A 14,836-nucleotide genomic window follows, 5' to 3' on the forward strand; every position below is an offset into this window, starting at 1 on the left:
GTGGGATCTGCGGTGAAACCGAGGTTCTTACAGCCTTGTCTATTCTCTTCCGACAAAACTTAATTTGTGTTTTGTCAACATGAAGTCACATCCCTAATTAGTGTAAGTTAGGGCGCACGCGCGCACACACACTGCATCTCTGTTAGAGGAATTCCATTTTGAATGCACAAAATCCTAAGACTGTACAACTGTCCCGAAGCTGAAACACAGTTTGACCTTTTCTTTTTTCTCTCTTTTTTTGGCGATATGAATTAGAGTTTTTTTTTTTTCTTTTCCCAGCCCACCTGCTTCACTTCTAAAATATCGTGAAGTTTGCATGCATTTATGGCTAGAAGCATCTCAGGAAATGCTGGAACTAGCTCTATGTAAAGCTAAAGCATTAAAATATGTGACTTTATTTCTGGAAACTGAATCCTGGGGAATACTTGGATAAAAGTTTGGCTCTGCAGAAAGTCTCTCATCCACATTTAAAGTAAATTGAGTATTTTCACACTATAATAGCATGCTATTACAAATTGGAAAGGCAACATCATGGCAGTAATTTCTTTTGAAATGTAAAGGCAGCTAGTTGTCAACTGCTTCTCAGGATGAAGGTATAGATTTGCGGAATCACTGCTACTTTTCACGTGCAAACCTTATGCTACTGAATTTAAAAAGAGTTGCTGCTGACTTGGCAAGATTAAATGGATGACTGGATCATTGAACTTCCTGTTTGGCATGTTAGTTTTCCTTTTCGGTGATTGGGCTTAGACAGAGGAAGGTCTTGCAGGAAAAAGCTCACTCCAGCCTTAAAAACCAACATGAATGCAGATATTTTTGACATCTATAGTTGTACAGCCTTTCATCATCATTTCCTTTACAAATGGGTGGTAATAAATTAAGAATGATTGGTATGCTTTCGGATGAATAGGAAACCCCAAGAGACTTATGATTAAATGTTTTCCTTGAAGTGTTCACTTTTGTTTCACACTTCAGCAAAACCTTTTCTTGTTTGATAACTGTATTGAACTGTATCCTTAGAAACTGTGTGCTTTACTTTTTTCCTCCTCTTCATTGTGAGAATACAAAATTCTCTATTTCTCAAAATGTTTCTGTGCAAAGATCTAAGCAAAAATCTTAATTTTTTCAATATGGAAATAAGAAAGAGAATGCATCCTCTGTATAGCAAAAAAATTTATGAATGCATATTTAAAAACTATTTTTACTGAGTGTATTAGTAAGTTTGGGAGATTTCTTTACCAACTCAAATGCAGAGCAATTTGTTATGAAGTACTATGTAATCTGTGTAGACGTGTAACTTCAATTAGTAAGTCTTCTTTCAGATACCTTGCTGAACTTCTGATAAGTACACAAAAAACTGAACAATACGACTTTGAAATCCTGCTTTGCTTACACCAGTGATCAGTTAGACAAATACGTATCAGTTCTGAATGGAGGTGGTTTGTTCTCTCTCTCTCTCTCTCTCTCTCTCTCTCTCTGTGTGTGTGTGTTTTAATTGTTTAGCAAACTGTGCATGAGTGAAACAAAACCCTTGCCAAAATTTTGTGAGTGACTGGAAGAGGCAATTTTTTAAAACTCTCTTGCTGTTTTTAGTTCCCTAGCTTTGAAGTTTACTACTTCTGCTGTTTAGAACCTTTTCCAGACTCAATAAAATCAAGTCTGATAAATTCCCTTTCTGAGACTCTTATTCTAAGATAAAATATCTTACATTCCTGTCTCGGATGAAACTGCTAACTCATTTCCTGGATCAAATTTTGATGTTCTACTTTATTAATATGAAAACATAGAAATTGATTTTTCTTTCCAATATGTATTGTTAGTTTTGTGGAGAACCTTGAAAAAGAACCTACGTGGAACTGTGGGTACCCTTGAAGAATACTGAAATACTCCTTTTGTAACATATTAACGTTTAGATCACCATTCTATCTACTCTACAACAGCACAACTCTAATCAACAGCTGGCAGAGCAGTATACTTTACTTCAGCGCCAATTTAAAACAACCTAATGTATTGTAGCAGTTTCAAAAGAGAATGATGCCCAGAAGTTGTCACTGAAGACCTCAAGTCAAGTCAAACTTTCTTCCTTGTTGTCTCTATCATTGCTTATCAGTATTCTTTCTATGAATTGCTAGCCATTTTCCTTAAATTTTGATCCCTCATCTGCTAGAGCAGCACTAAACTGTTTTACCAGGCTAGTGAACAATGTAGGCATAGAAGTATTAAGGGCTTTAATGGTCTACTGCTGTTGAATACAGAGTAAGTGAGATCAGTCAATAATTGTAGCTGTGTCATTTCACATCCTGCAATCTGCAATTCTTTTTACCCTATCCAATTTTTTTTTTTATCTTTTGTCTTCTATTTTGGAAGATACAGAGATACTGAAAGCATGCAAATGCAGTTGTGTGTGTGAGTAAACTATTTTTACCAAAAAAAAAAAAAATTTGATCTATTATGCTCAGTTTTCTCTTGATAGGTCCTTGTAGAGGATTTAAACACTGGGTCACTACTATGTGATATTCAGTTTGGAAAAATACAGTATTCAGTGTGTTTTTAAGTAGTCAGTTTCTGAACGTATGTAAGAATTACAGCAGGTGGAAACATAGAAGTCTGCATAGATCAATCCATGTGCTGGGATTTGTAACGTGAAGGAAGTATAAATGAACAACATTCTGTTTGTCCTCTTCTCTGTTCCATGTTCGTATCATACGAAATGTCCAAAATATAATCGCCTTTCTTCTTTAGCACCATTAGATTTTCATAGAGAGTGGGAGTTGTGTGGCTCTGCACTGCGCGTTGCAAGTGAAGGAGGAATAGTTAACGCCAGAGAAAATATTCCTTTTAAAAGGCTAAGTACGCTCTCTAGGTCATCGGCTAGTCTCATCCACACTCGGACTGCTGGAAGGCGCTCAACTGAATCGTTCAACCACCAAAATGTTTTCGGTTAGGAAGATGTTCCATAGTTTCATGTACAGTTACTTCAGAACATTGTGCAAAGTCAGTGACATTTGGCAGCTTGAGCAATTTAGCATATCTTGGCGGTATTACAACTGGAAATATGATTCCCATCCTAGCCTTACCTGCTCCCACAGCCTGTGTCAGCAGCCGCTCAGAGCTAGCAGAAGCCAAGAAGTTGAGATCCATCTCTCAGGATGTCCAGCCTGCCCGAGCCGGCAGGCATGCACCATTCACAAAGAGCTCCTGTGTCGTCTTTGCTGCTTGTGCTGTGGCTGCTGGTTCGTCCATAGCTGTAACTGTACAATCTTCGCTTAGCCGATTAGACCTTCCACTGTTTATTTAGGGTTTTAACTTACCTGCGCTTTGTCAGAAGTTTTCAGATCACAACAGGGCAGGAAGAAGCTAATTTTTATTTTTCAACGCTTTGAATGTAGACTTTTCATTTTCATCCATGTTACTGAGGGGGAGAAAACTTCCTGATTCACCAAAATGAAAACATTGGGTCTCTCCAACACTGTGTCATAATGGGGTGCGTATATAGAAAGTGCAGAATCAACTCTAAACCTTGTTTTACGTTCCAAAGGCTGCAAATAACAGAAAGATAGTCTTTGTGATCAGTCATGTGAACCGCATTCCCGCTATTTACCTGTATGATGTATTTTCCTCAATGTACACTATATAGTTTTGAAAAAAGTGGCTCTGGCCATTGTGTTGTAGGCTGTGTATTGCAGAAGGCATGGTGGTACCCTTGGGTACTGCGTGCCTTTGCAGCGTGGCAGTGAATTCTACCATCTGCATACAGGCTTCTAGTATGGTCTTGCAGCATAGATGTTCTGGAAATGAAAAAAATAGCTTGTTAGTAGTTTTGTGATGCCTTTCCTATTACTTTCCTGCAGCCAGTACTATAAGTCATAGCTAATTGTGATTTTTGCCTGGGGCATCTGCTTCTCTGTTACTGGCAACCAGCTTTGTACAAATGCATTCCTGTACAAGGAGCGTGCTCTGCCACTCCTTTCGGAGAAGCTGGCTAGAGAAACAAATTCAAATAACTTCCTGCAATAGTATGTTGTCTGGCAGATAAGCAACGCTTCGGTATTGGTGGCGGGTATCAATTCAGAGTAGTATTTGCTCCCTGCCCCCCGCCCCGATTTCTCCGGCTCAGCATATGGTTGATACTTAAATAAAAGATGCATGCTTTTTTTTGTTGTTGTCTTTAGGGGGTTTTTTATGGCTAGCATTAACATAGGCAATGCATCTCTTGCTAGAAAAAATGTGCTACTACTGCAAAGAGAATTTGAGACGTCAGAACAGACTTTCTGATCTGCAATGAAGGATAAATGGTGGTTAATCGAGCTTAAGGGTGGAGGTGGAGCAGAATGATGTGAAGGAGGTAGTATAAAATGTCATTAGAAAGAAGCATAACTATGAAAGTGTGATCAATGCACTTCTAACCAGCTTTGGATTTTTGCATTCTCCCCCCCCCCGCCCCAATGGAACATTTGTTATTTCGATTACTTGTATAACTACCTATGCCACTTTTTATATCATAAAGATTTTTTTTAAGAGAAAAATGGTCTCTGTTAAGGACTTTGCTTTGTGCAGGCCACAGAGCAATCCAGTGTTAAATATAGATCTCTTTGCCCCATTCTGCCAATCAGAAAGAAATGCTATAATTTTCTAGGTAGGGATTCCGCTCTCACTGTGTATCCCAAACTGCCTGTATTCGAGAAATATGGTATCAAGTTAGAAAATTAATCATGGGCCCAGAAAAAAGACTCCTTCACTTTTCCTATTTTGACGCTTTCAGTGACATCTCGATAATCTTTTCCTCCTTCTTTACTTGCCTGAAATCCTCAAATCTCTAAACTCTGAGGTGATTTTTTGGAACTGGTGGAGTTTTAGTTTCCAGATACAAAATTTGAATTTACTCTGTGGGATTCTCATGGAGGGTGAGAGGGAAGCTGTATACCTGTTCTACTGTTTAAAGTAAGTCTACTGGGAAATAAGAAAAATATAGCATACCTTCCACTTTCTCTTTTTGCTTTGTATCATTTTTCTGTTCTAAAAAAATTAATATTTTCTGCAACTGTTGCACTTTTGTAATGCTTTAGAGAGGACTTGTCTTTTGATGGTCATTCTTTTAGTTTCCGTGGGGAACTCTTATTTTTTTTCCTGTAAACCTGTAGTTGTTTTACACTGAAGAGTGTAAATCATTACTGACTTATGATCTGAATGGTCATCTAGTTTCTCTCTTAAACATCATTAGGACAGAAAGGTAACAAATTAGTTTTTAAAAGTGTGTTTCTGGAGATGCAAAGTGGATGACAAGCCTAGATTTTATTTTCCCTCTCATGTGTATCTGATTCCTACTGTTGTAACTTTTTTTTTCCCCATTTTGTGTTGTCTTGTTTCCTTTGGTATATGTTCCCTTTTCGTTGATTCATCTTGTGTAAAAAGGTTTTCTAGAATATTTCACCCTGCTTGTAGGATTTGGTGACTCAGTTTCCTCCCGAACACAAAATAACAAAAAGTTGCCCAGTGATAACGTTCTCCTCTGCTGCAGAAATGTGTGTGACCTGGTTTAAAGGACTATGTTAGACTGTAGAAGATGACACAGGGGTGAGAAAGAGCTCAAATAAATGTGTATTTGTAGTGTGCAATAACATTATTCTAGAAAACATTCTTATTAATGCCTCTGCCTGTAATGGAAGGCAAATTAATAGAGATCAGTTCAATGGAAGCAAATAATGGCTAGCATATGTTTAATTTTATTCATCTAATAAAAATGATCAATAATAGTTGGAATTACAAATATGCAATTTGAGTCCTGTGTTCAAATTACATTGCCGTACGTGACATTGCTATTTAAATACTGATTTAAAAGCAAGCAACAGAAAAGAGCCTTAACCAAAGGGTAAATGTTATATATTATCACTGCAAGTAAGGAGTGTAATACTGTTTGTTTTTAAAATGATCACATATATTACATGCTCTATAATATACCATATTTTACTTGGAAAAAGCCTTGTCTTGCCACCATTTGTTTCAAAACTTAGGGACCTTTAGCATGTGAACGTTTTTTGAAAATAATGACATTTCCCACTAGCCTGTTAGTGACTGGCTGGTGAACCAACTTTTAGATGGTCATTTCAATCTATATTCAGATTTGTAAATGGAAAATAAGCTTTATAAATTTCTTTGGGTTTTTTGGCCTAACATGCATTTTTAATACTTTCTTTCCAAAGCACACACTATCTTAAGGAAGTAGTGACAGGATGCGTATGAACCTCATGTTATATCAAGAGGTAATATCCCATTAAGACTTGCTATCAAATTCCAAAGACTGAATCTTTGCTATTGGATGCAGTTACATGTTTTACAAACCTTCTCATGCTATCCATACTTTCTAGACCATATATAGGCCCCTGAATTTTGTTACGGTTCAAAGGTTACGATATTCACAAGGCTTCTTGTATCAGGTCTCAAGATTAAAAGGACTTAACCTTAGAATTCCATTTAGAAGAGGGTTTTAATAACAGGCACGTTTAGGACATAGGTCCTGAAATGCTTTTGCACATCTGAGCATTGACTTTGAGCTTTTCTTATTCTGAAGCTTGTCAGTATATGCCAACCTAACGAAAGGGATTGTTTTCTCTCAAAGACTATGCTGGAAATAAGCAGTTAAGTCACTCCATTAGCCAGAGCTGGTTGCCAGGGGGGAGTTGAAGACCAGGCTGCTTTCCTGCTTGCCCCGTGGTTTGTATATTTATTTTGTGTGGAGGGGAAAGAGCTTTTACTATAAACATGCAACTATTTCAGAATCAAAATACTTTGTGCCTTGAGGAAAACTGTTATGCTTGGATTTGTAGAATCCAGGTTTTAGAGCTCTTCTGATTACCTGAGCCCAAAACATTCAGTAAACAATCTTAAGGTTCTAAAATATTACCCTGACAAATGAAACATCTTTTTTTATCAAGTTTTGCTTGATACAGAAGGCTGAAATTGATTTTTATGAGTTCTTCTTAATTTAGAACTTACCTATCTGTGCTGTCATCAAAGCAATATGTTACACTTAACGACTGCTCTTTCTACTTACTCCCTGAAGTCAATATCAGTGTTTTCTTGTGTAATAGTCTTTAAAATTATTATGAACTTTTAGACTCCCAAGTATTACTCTGTTGATATCTGGATATTTGATTTGTTGAAGGCTAAATCCAGTAGTTTCCAAATGATCTCACCTTGCAACTTGCCTTTTAGTGAAGACCTGACATTGCACGTTTTTGACAGTACTACTAAATATTCCATTTTGTTGAACTGTTATTAGCAAAACAATAGTAGAGAAATATTGAATCATGTTCTGTTGATGCCTGTTTTCTATGGCAGTAGTGGTAAGTTCTCAGAACGGTTGAGGTTGGAAGGGACCTCTGTAGATTATCTAGTTCCACCCTCCTGTTCAATGCCCCTGGGTCACCTAGAGCACGTTGCCCAGGCCCCTGTCCAGACAGCTTTGGAATATCTCCAAGGAAGGAGATTTCACAGCCTCTCTAGGCAACCTGTTCCAGTGCTCCATCACTCTCACAATAAAGAAGTTTTTCCTCATGTTCAGACAGAACTTCCTGTGTTTCCGTTTGTGCCCGCTGCCTCTTGTCCTATCGCTGGGCACCACTGACAAGAGTCTGGCCCCATCCCCTTGACACCCTCCCTTCAGATACTTGTACACATTGCTCAGATCCCCCCTCAGTCTTTCCTTCTCCAGGAGGAACAGGCCCAGCTCTTGCAGCCTTTTGCTCATGTGAGAGATGCTCCAGTCCCCTCATCCTCTTTGTAGCCCTCTGCTGGATTCTCTGCAGTGGTGCCATGTCTCTCTTGTACTGGGGAGCCCAGAACTGGACACAGTACTCCAGGTGAGGCCTCAGCAGGGCTGAGGAGAGGGGCAGGATCACCTCCCTCCACCTGCTGGCAACACTCTGCCTAATGCACCCCAGGAGACCATTGGCCTTCTTGGCCACAAGGGCATGCTGCTGGCTCATGTTTAACTTGTTGTCCACCAGCACTCCCAGGTCCTTCTCGGCAGAGCTACTTTCCAGCAGGTCAGCCCCCAGCCTGTACATGGTGCATGGGATTATTCCTGCCTAGGTGCAGGACCTTGCACTTGCCTTTGTTGAACTTCATGAGGTTCCTCTCTGCCCAGCTCTCCAGCCTGTCCAGGTCCCTCTGAATGGCAGCACAGTCTTCTGGTGTGTCAGCCTCTCCCCCCAGTTTAGTATCATCAGCAAACTTGCTGAGGGTGCACTCTGGCCCTTCCTCCAGGTCATTGATGAATACGTTGAACAAGACTGGACCCAGGACTGACCCCTGGGGGACACCGCTAGCTAGAGGCCTCCAACTAGACTCTGTGCCACTGATTAGAGCCCTCTGAGCTCTGCCATTTGACTAGTCCCCTGTCCACTCCCTGTCCAGCTTGCCTATGCAGATGTTACAGGAGACAATGTCAAAAGCCTTGCTGAAGTACAGGTGGACAACATCTTCCTCTCTCCCTCATCTAATGTTAAGTTTCACGTGCTGAATACAAAAAGTTTTGTCAGGCAGTATTTAGAAGATTGGGATAAGTAAGTCTCCTTTCCGTGTAACATAAGGTATAAAAGAATATTGTGTGTTAACTATAATCAGTGACTGAAGTGATTTCTGTAGTATGACAAGGCACGTAACTACTATGTAATACAATTACACAACATACATTCAGAAAATAAAGATAATTAGTGATTTACTCTTTAAAATTAAATAGATACTTCTGTGCTATGTAGGACTTCCATATAAGATGTGGTTCAATATTTATCAAATTCTTAAATCATATAATTTATCTAATTTTAAACAGCACTAAAGAGTTTACTTAGCAATCAGTGAGTGTGGAACACCAATTTGAAAAATAATATCATTGCTCTGATAGAATCTTCTTCTGTCATTAACAAAAGCTAGCAGTAGAGTGAAAGGTCTCTCTTATCCTTTGATGACAGATTTTAGAATATTCTGTTTATGGAAGATCTTTCTAGATTTTAATAACCAAATATTCGGGGTAGCCGCTTGTATTTCCTATGTTTTTCTCTGAGCATTATTTTCCAAAAGCCAGCATTTATAAAAGGGAGAAGGATTGGTACCTTTGACCAGGAAATGTAACAAAAACTGAAACCAGAAAAGTTGAAATAGCATATCTCTACCCTCAGCCATTTTGAAATAATAAGTTTTAAAATTTTAAATACAGAAATCACAACGTAGTATAGTTTAGGATTTGAGGTTTTGCAACTGGAAAGGATAGGATACAGTATTTTCCAATACACCTCTGTTACAGATGAAAATGAAGACTGGCTTTATGGACTCCAATTTATTAGGCTTTGGCAACAGAAGGAGATACCAAAAACTTAAATTTTAGGATAAATAAAAACCACAAATGCTTGAACACTGTTTTCCTTTTTTAACTGGTGATAACTTAGTATTTGCATGAAGCATTGATTTAAGGACCCATTAATCCCCACTTTAATCTTCTAATAGTTTAATCCACTAAGGAAGAGTCAAAACAAGAAACAGTGGTTACTGCAGAATTAATCCACACCAATTTTTTTAACATCAAGAATGCTTTTCTTTTTATTTTGAAATTTCAGGAGCTCCAATTTCAAAGACTTACCAGAGAACTGGAAGTGGAAAGGCAAATTGTGGCTAATCAGCTAGAAAGATGTAGGCTTGGAGCAGAATCACCAAGTATCGCCAGCACAAGGTACAAGTCCCAATGACTTTACTTTCATATGTCCCATAAATTAAAGGGCTTTTTAGTGGTGCTTATGTCCTTCATATATATATATACACATACATGTATATATGCACATACACATACTGATAGTTGTTCACCTCCCATTAATATCTTAAGTTTAAAAAATGTAGATTTGCTATGAAGAGTTATGAGAGTGATAAAAATCTCTGATCACTGATTACATTTTCAGTACAGTGTATGTAAAGCTTTAATTTTGCTTTAAGTTTGCTGAAGTTTGTTTTTAAGATTCAGCCCAAGAAAAATGTGGTAGGCTTGTAAGTATTTGTATCAAAGTAACAGTACTAGTTAAATGAAGTAATCTTTACAATATTGTGTTTTTTGTATTAATTATCTAGCTTTATTTAGCTCTTTTGAAATATTTTCTATTGTTAAATTTGTTTCAGGGAATATCTTGTTATATGCATGTCATTAGCATGTTTTAAAAATTGCAAAACATATTTAATATATTTAACATACAGTGACAATAACTATAACAACATTTTATTATTTTTTAACTACAACTCGTACACTGGGATTTTTTTATTATTATTGATATTTCCTTAGCAAACTTGTTAACACTATTTCTGCTTGGGTGGTCATTTGTCTCAAAGATTGGTAGCTCTTGAGTCTGAAAATCTTGATAATAGTGTCTTCTGTTATGAAACAATTGTACCTGTATTTCAGTTTGCAACAAACTTCATGTTGATATATTGAGATACGTATATTTGTATGGAATGTTTTCTGAAAGCTATAATTTCTTGCCTTAAGTACTATTTGTCTCTGTATTCTTTCAGCAATAAACTTAGGTACCATTTAGAATTATTTCCTTTTTTGGCAATAATAAATATTTCTGCAAATCAAATGGGAAGTTGTTCCTGCAAAAGCTTAAGAAAAAGGAGGCAATTATTTTAAAAAATCCAGTGTACCAACTAACAGTTGTTCTTAAACTTTAAACGGCTTAATCTGGTTTGTCATTTGACAGTATCGTTTTTGGCATGAGAACTATTCTGTTTGAGAACCTGTGAAATATTCAATAATATTATTTGAACAAAATTACTATTTTGTACCCTCCTGCTTGCCTCCACCTTCCATTTTCTTCCTTCTATCTTCCCTCTGGATCCAAATATTCCCCAGCTGTTGTTCAAATTTTGCTTTGAAACCTAAAAAAAGCTAAGGTCCTATGACAAAATAAGATACAAGCCTCAGTTGTCGTTATTTATGTCTTCAAGTAGCTCTCAGTCCTTAGTATCCCATTCCAATTAATTTGCCTGAGTAGCATAACAGAAAAACAGTTTTTCTGCATCCCAATCCAGCAAATTTCACATGCAGGGAAGACCAGAGTTATCTTGTTCCCTAAATAATCTAATGGTTAGTGCAGTTTTTGAAATAATAAACAATTACCAGTCTATACAGTGCATTAGAGATAATACAGTTCTATCAAATACTATCATTTACTAAGATGGAAAACATAATATACAGCATCAGTAAAAATGGAGTAATTTCTGCTTTTGGTTGCTTTCTTACAGTGAAATGACATTCATGTGTATAAAAGAGATCATGAAAGCTTAGGGGAAGAAAACATTAGCACTTGAATGAAGTTATTTTGTTATGTATATTAGCATGTGTAAATTTGTGAGTTTAGTTAAACTCCTCACATGTTTTCAGTGGCCATAGATTTTCCATAGTTTATTAATAAAGTGCTTCATAGACTTAAAAATAAAACCTAATTGTATTCTTAATTCTTACAGACACCCCTATATTCTGACCCCTATTCTTATTTTTCTAAACTTTCTTATCCCAGCTAGATCTAGTCCTGTACCAATGATAATGCACTGCATTACAATCACGGAGGGACAGTGGATTAAAACTTGAATTTGGACAATATGCTCTGATGTGTGTGCTTGGTTAATTTTTTGACTCATTCAATGTGCATATGCTTTTTAAGAGATATATGAGAAGCTGAAAAAATTTATATCTGAATATGAGATGCTTCCATCTCTTCACAATTGTTTCCCGTGGAGGTAGATCTAAGAGAGTTGTTGGAAGAATCAAGTAAGGTAAAACAATAGCTTGCATGAGGAGTGTCAAAGCAGACATAAATACAACAGCAAAATTTGTAGCTGTAAAAATGTGTGTTCTCACAAACTGAATGATACAAATGTTTAGTTAAGGCTGAAAAGAAATGACGTAAGAGGGCACCTGAGGCGTAGTGAAGGTTGGAAACTGAATGCTGTCTTGAGGGATTGGCTGGGGAAGGCTAACAGCCTAGGCAAAGAAACACAGACGCTGAGCATTCAGGAAGCAAGATCATCTGTCAATATTTGTCTGGCCTGAGAGAGTCTTTTAAAAAAAAAAAAAAAAAAAGGAACAAGTGAAATTGAAGTATAAGATGTATAAGCTTTTTTATTTTTACCCTTTGTTCATATTTTCTGTTCCTGAGGACATCAGCAATGCTTTGTATCAAAGACAGTGCTTTAATCTCCTCATGCTTGCAGGTTAAATAATAGGGCTTTAAATGCACTGTCTCTTCCCTTAACACAGTTAAAACACTTTGGGGGCATAAGACTGTTTTTGAGGTCCAGCTGAAGGTTTTGTTGGCCTCAGTGCTATGGTAGTGCTTCTAATTTACCTGCTCATAAACCAGATCTCTGCAAGCAAGCGCTGGCTCAGAAGTAGTACTGCTCACACAGACAGATGCTGACCCAGAGTCACAGGGACCTCTGTGGCAGCATGAGCCTGTCTCAGTTGTGGTGGCTTTGGCTTTAAGCTGGCTTAGAGAACTGTTTGAGCCAAAATATTTTTAAAAAACCACACACACAAAACCCCCCAAAAACCTCCCACACGCACAACCCACATTTTTCCTGGTCTGTGTTTCAGTCAAATCATTCCTCTGAGCCAGCTCATTGCCCGGGTGCACAAGTGCCAGCTCAAAGGAAGTGGCAGGCACAGCTGGTGAGGGAATGGGGAAATGCAACGTCAACAGCTTAGATCAGCTTAAACTCTGCACCTAGTACATCTAACTTCTCAGCAGGTCTTGGTGGCACTGACCCAAACACCGAAGTATGGAGCACAGGCAGTGCAGTTGTGACAATGGTCCGCGAATGTGCGCCTGAGTAGGATCCATCTGGAGGAAGGCAGAGGTGATCAGACCATCACCTACAGAGTGCACCAAGGAGGACTCTCGTTTCAGAGGCACGATTCATTCTGTTACTGCTGAAGTCACCACTGAAGACCCACTTAGAGTTAATCACTTTACCTGCTACTTAATATTTCTTCATGGTCCTCTGTATAGTGACATGAGACATGGGGTGAGAAAGTCCTCCTGATGTAGCAGGGCAAGAACCGGCCATCGAAGAACGTACTTCTGGTTTAGGTTTGTTATTCTGTCACCCACCTGTTTTCCAGCCAAATTGTAAATGCAAGCAACATGCAGAATTAGTCACTGTTTTGCTCCCTTGAGAGGAGCGTGAAGGATGAGTACGAAAGCAGATCTTCAGATCCTAAGGCATTATAATATAATGGGTGGAGAAAGAAGCAGTAGGTCAGACGTAGCTCAGCATTCCAGTTTGTCTTTATTTAGTTTACCTGTAGGTTACTTGCCTGTTCAAATTATTTCCTCTCATAATTTTTTTATAAATGGGTAATCTGTTCAGCCCTTCTAAGATCTTTGATGACATCCCATACGCTTTCAAACCTCTTAAGAGACTGAAATGATTCAAGGTAATGTTAGTGTTATACATAATTAAATATTTTACATGTATTTTGCACTACAAGGTCATAGATGGCCGGAGAGAATAGCGTGAGGTTTCAGTAAGAGCTGAAATCAGTTTACTTCTTGTTTCATCCTGTAGCATGCATATGTTTCCCTGGAAAGAAGCAAGCAGGCTGTTCAGCTTCCCATTGCACATTGCACCCAACTTTAAATCAGTAATGTGACCGATTCAGTCAGATTCAGTTCTGGGCTGCCAGGCATGTCGCGGTGCATGCTGATGGAGATAGATGTCTATAGGTATTGAGGCTGAGGAGTCATACTCGTTTTATTAAAGAGGTTGCCTGACCTTCTCAAGTGGGAGTTGGTTATGTGATTCTCAAACAGTCAATGCTTCTTACTTTTTTCACGAGTTATCGTATCTAACTTGTCAAAACTGAGAATTGCTGGGAACCAAAAGGCTCGTATTTATTAATTTATTTAAACTGCACTCAGATGTTTGCCACACACACCTTAACAAAGGAAAGCAAAATGACATAAGTGGCACAGTAGACTTATCTTTTAAAGAATGCAAGTCCTATTGGCAGTGCAGCAAATAGTCAAAAAATATTTTGACATTTCAAGTACTGGCTAGTCAAGATGGAGATCCTTAGAAGCACCGTTCTATTTGGAGCAGTTCATTCATGCAAGTCTTTTGAAAGGCCATTTTTAATTACTTCTCATTGTCATTCTGTTCACAAAATTTCTGCCACAAGTCAACTTCATCTGGGATATAAGGAAAAAAACCAAAACCTACAGCAATAGCAACAGTATAGTAATGACTCCTACAAGCTGGAATTAAACATGTATACCTGAGTTTCTGTAGGTCATTTATGTTCAAGTACATGCAAAATATTTTCATTAATCTGAAGTATTCATTTAATTTGAGAAATACTGTGACAATATGAAGTCTTCTGGGCTTTATAAAACTAAATGTATTTCATGGGGTGGGGTTTTTTGCTTTACATAGATTGTATTTCAATTAATATTGAGAAAAGGAGAGTATGTGCAGTTTCTGCAGTAATGAAAAATATTCTAGAGGGATTCAATAAAATATTACACCCTGTAATTGAGTGTTGATAATTTTCTGTGGAATGACCATATATTGCATTTTATGCTTACACACAAATTTCTTATGTAATGGCAGAATGCTTATGAAGAGTGTAGATAGAGCAAATGGTTTGCTTGAGAGCAAGCACGCCGTTGGGTTAAGCTGGGTAACTTTTGTTCCACTTGCAGAGCAGTAACACGTGGCTCTGCGCCAACCCCGTGCTGCAGGCGTTCCCCTGCGCGCAGCAGCACGCCCCTTCCTGAGGAGGGTGCTCACAGGG

At 38.0% G+C, this 14,836-nt stretch overlaps 1 protein-coding gene across 12 annotated transcripts in view; it reads left to right on the top strand.

Annotated features, from left to right (window-relative positions):
* Positions 1–14,836, top strand: part of PKP4 (plakophilin 4) — a 104,589-nt gene that overhangs the window by 30,572 nt on the left and 59,181 nt on the right. For 7 of the 12 annotated variants that reach the window (XM_068949453.1, XM_068949456.1, XM_068949452.1 and 4 more), the window contains exon 3: positions 9,612–9,724. The exons of the other annotated variants lie outside the window; for them this stretch is intronic. In XM_068949453.1, coding sequence (XP_068805554.1) covers positions 9,612–9,724 — 113 coding nt within the window. The remainder of the gene's footprint in view (positions 1–9,611; positions 9,725–14,836) is intronic. 12 annotated transcript variants of the gene reach the window in all.

Source organism: Struthio camelus, chromosome 6, assembly GCF_040807025.1.
Source record: "Struthio camelus isolate bStrCam1 chromosome 6, bStrCam1.hap1, whole genome shotgun sequence".
Taxonomy (NCBI): Eukaryota; Metazoa; Chordata; class Aves; order Struthioniformes; family Struthionidae; genus Struthio; species Struthio camelus.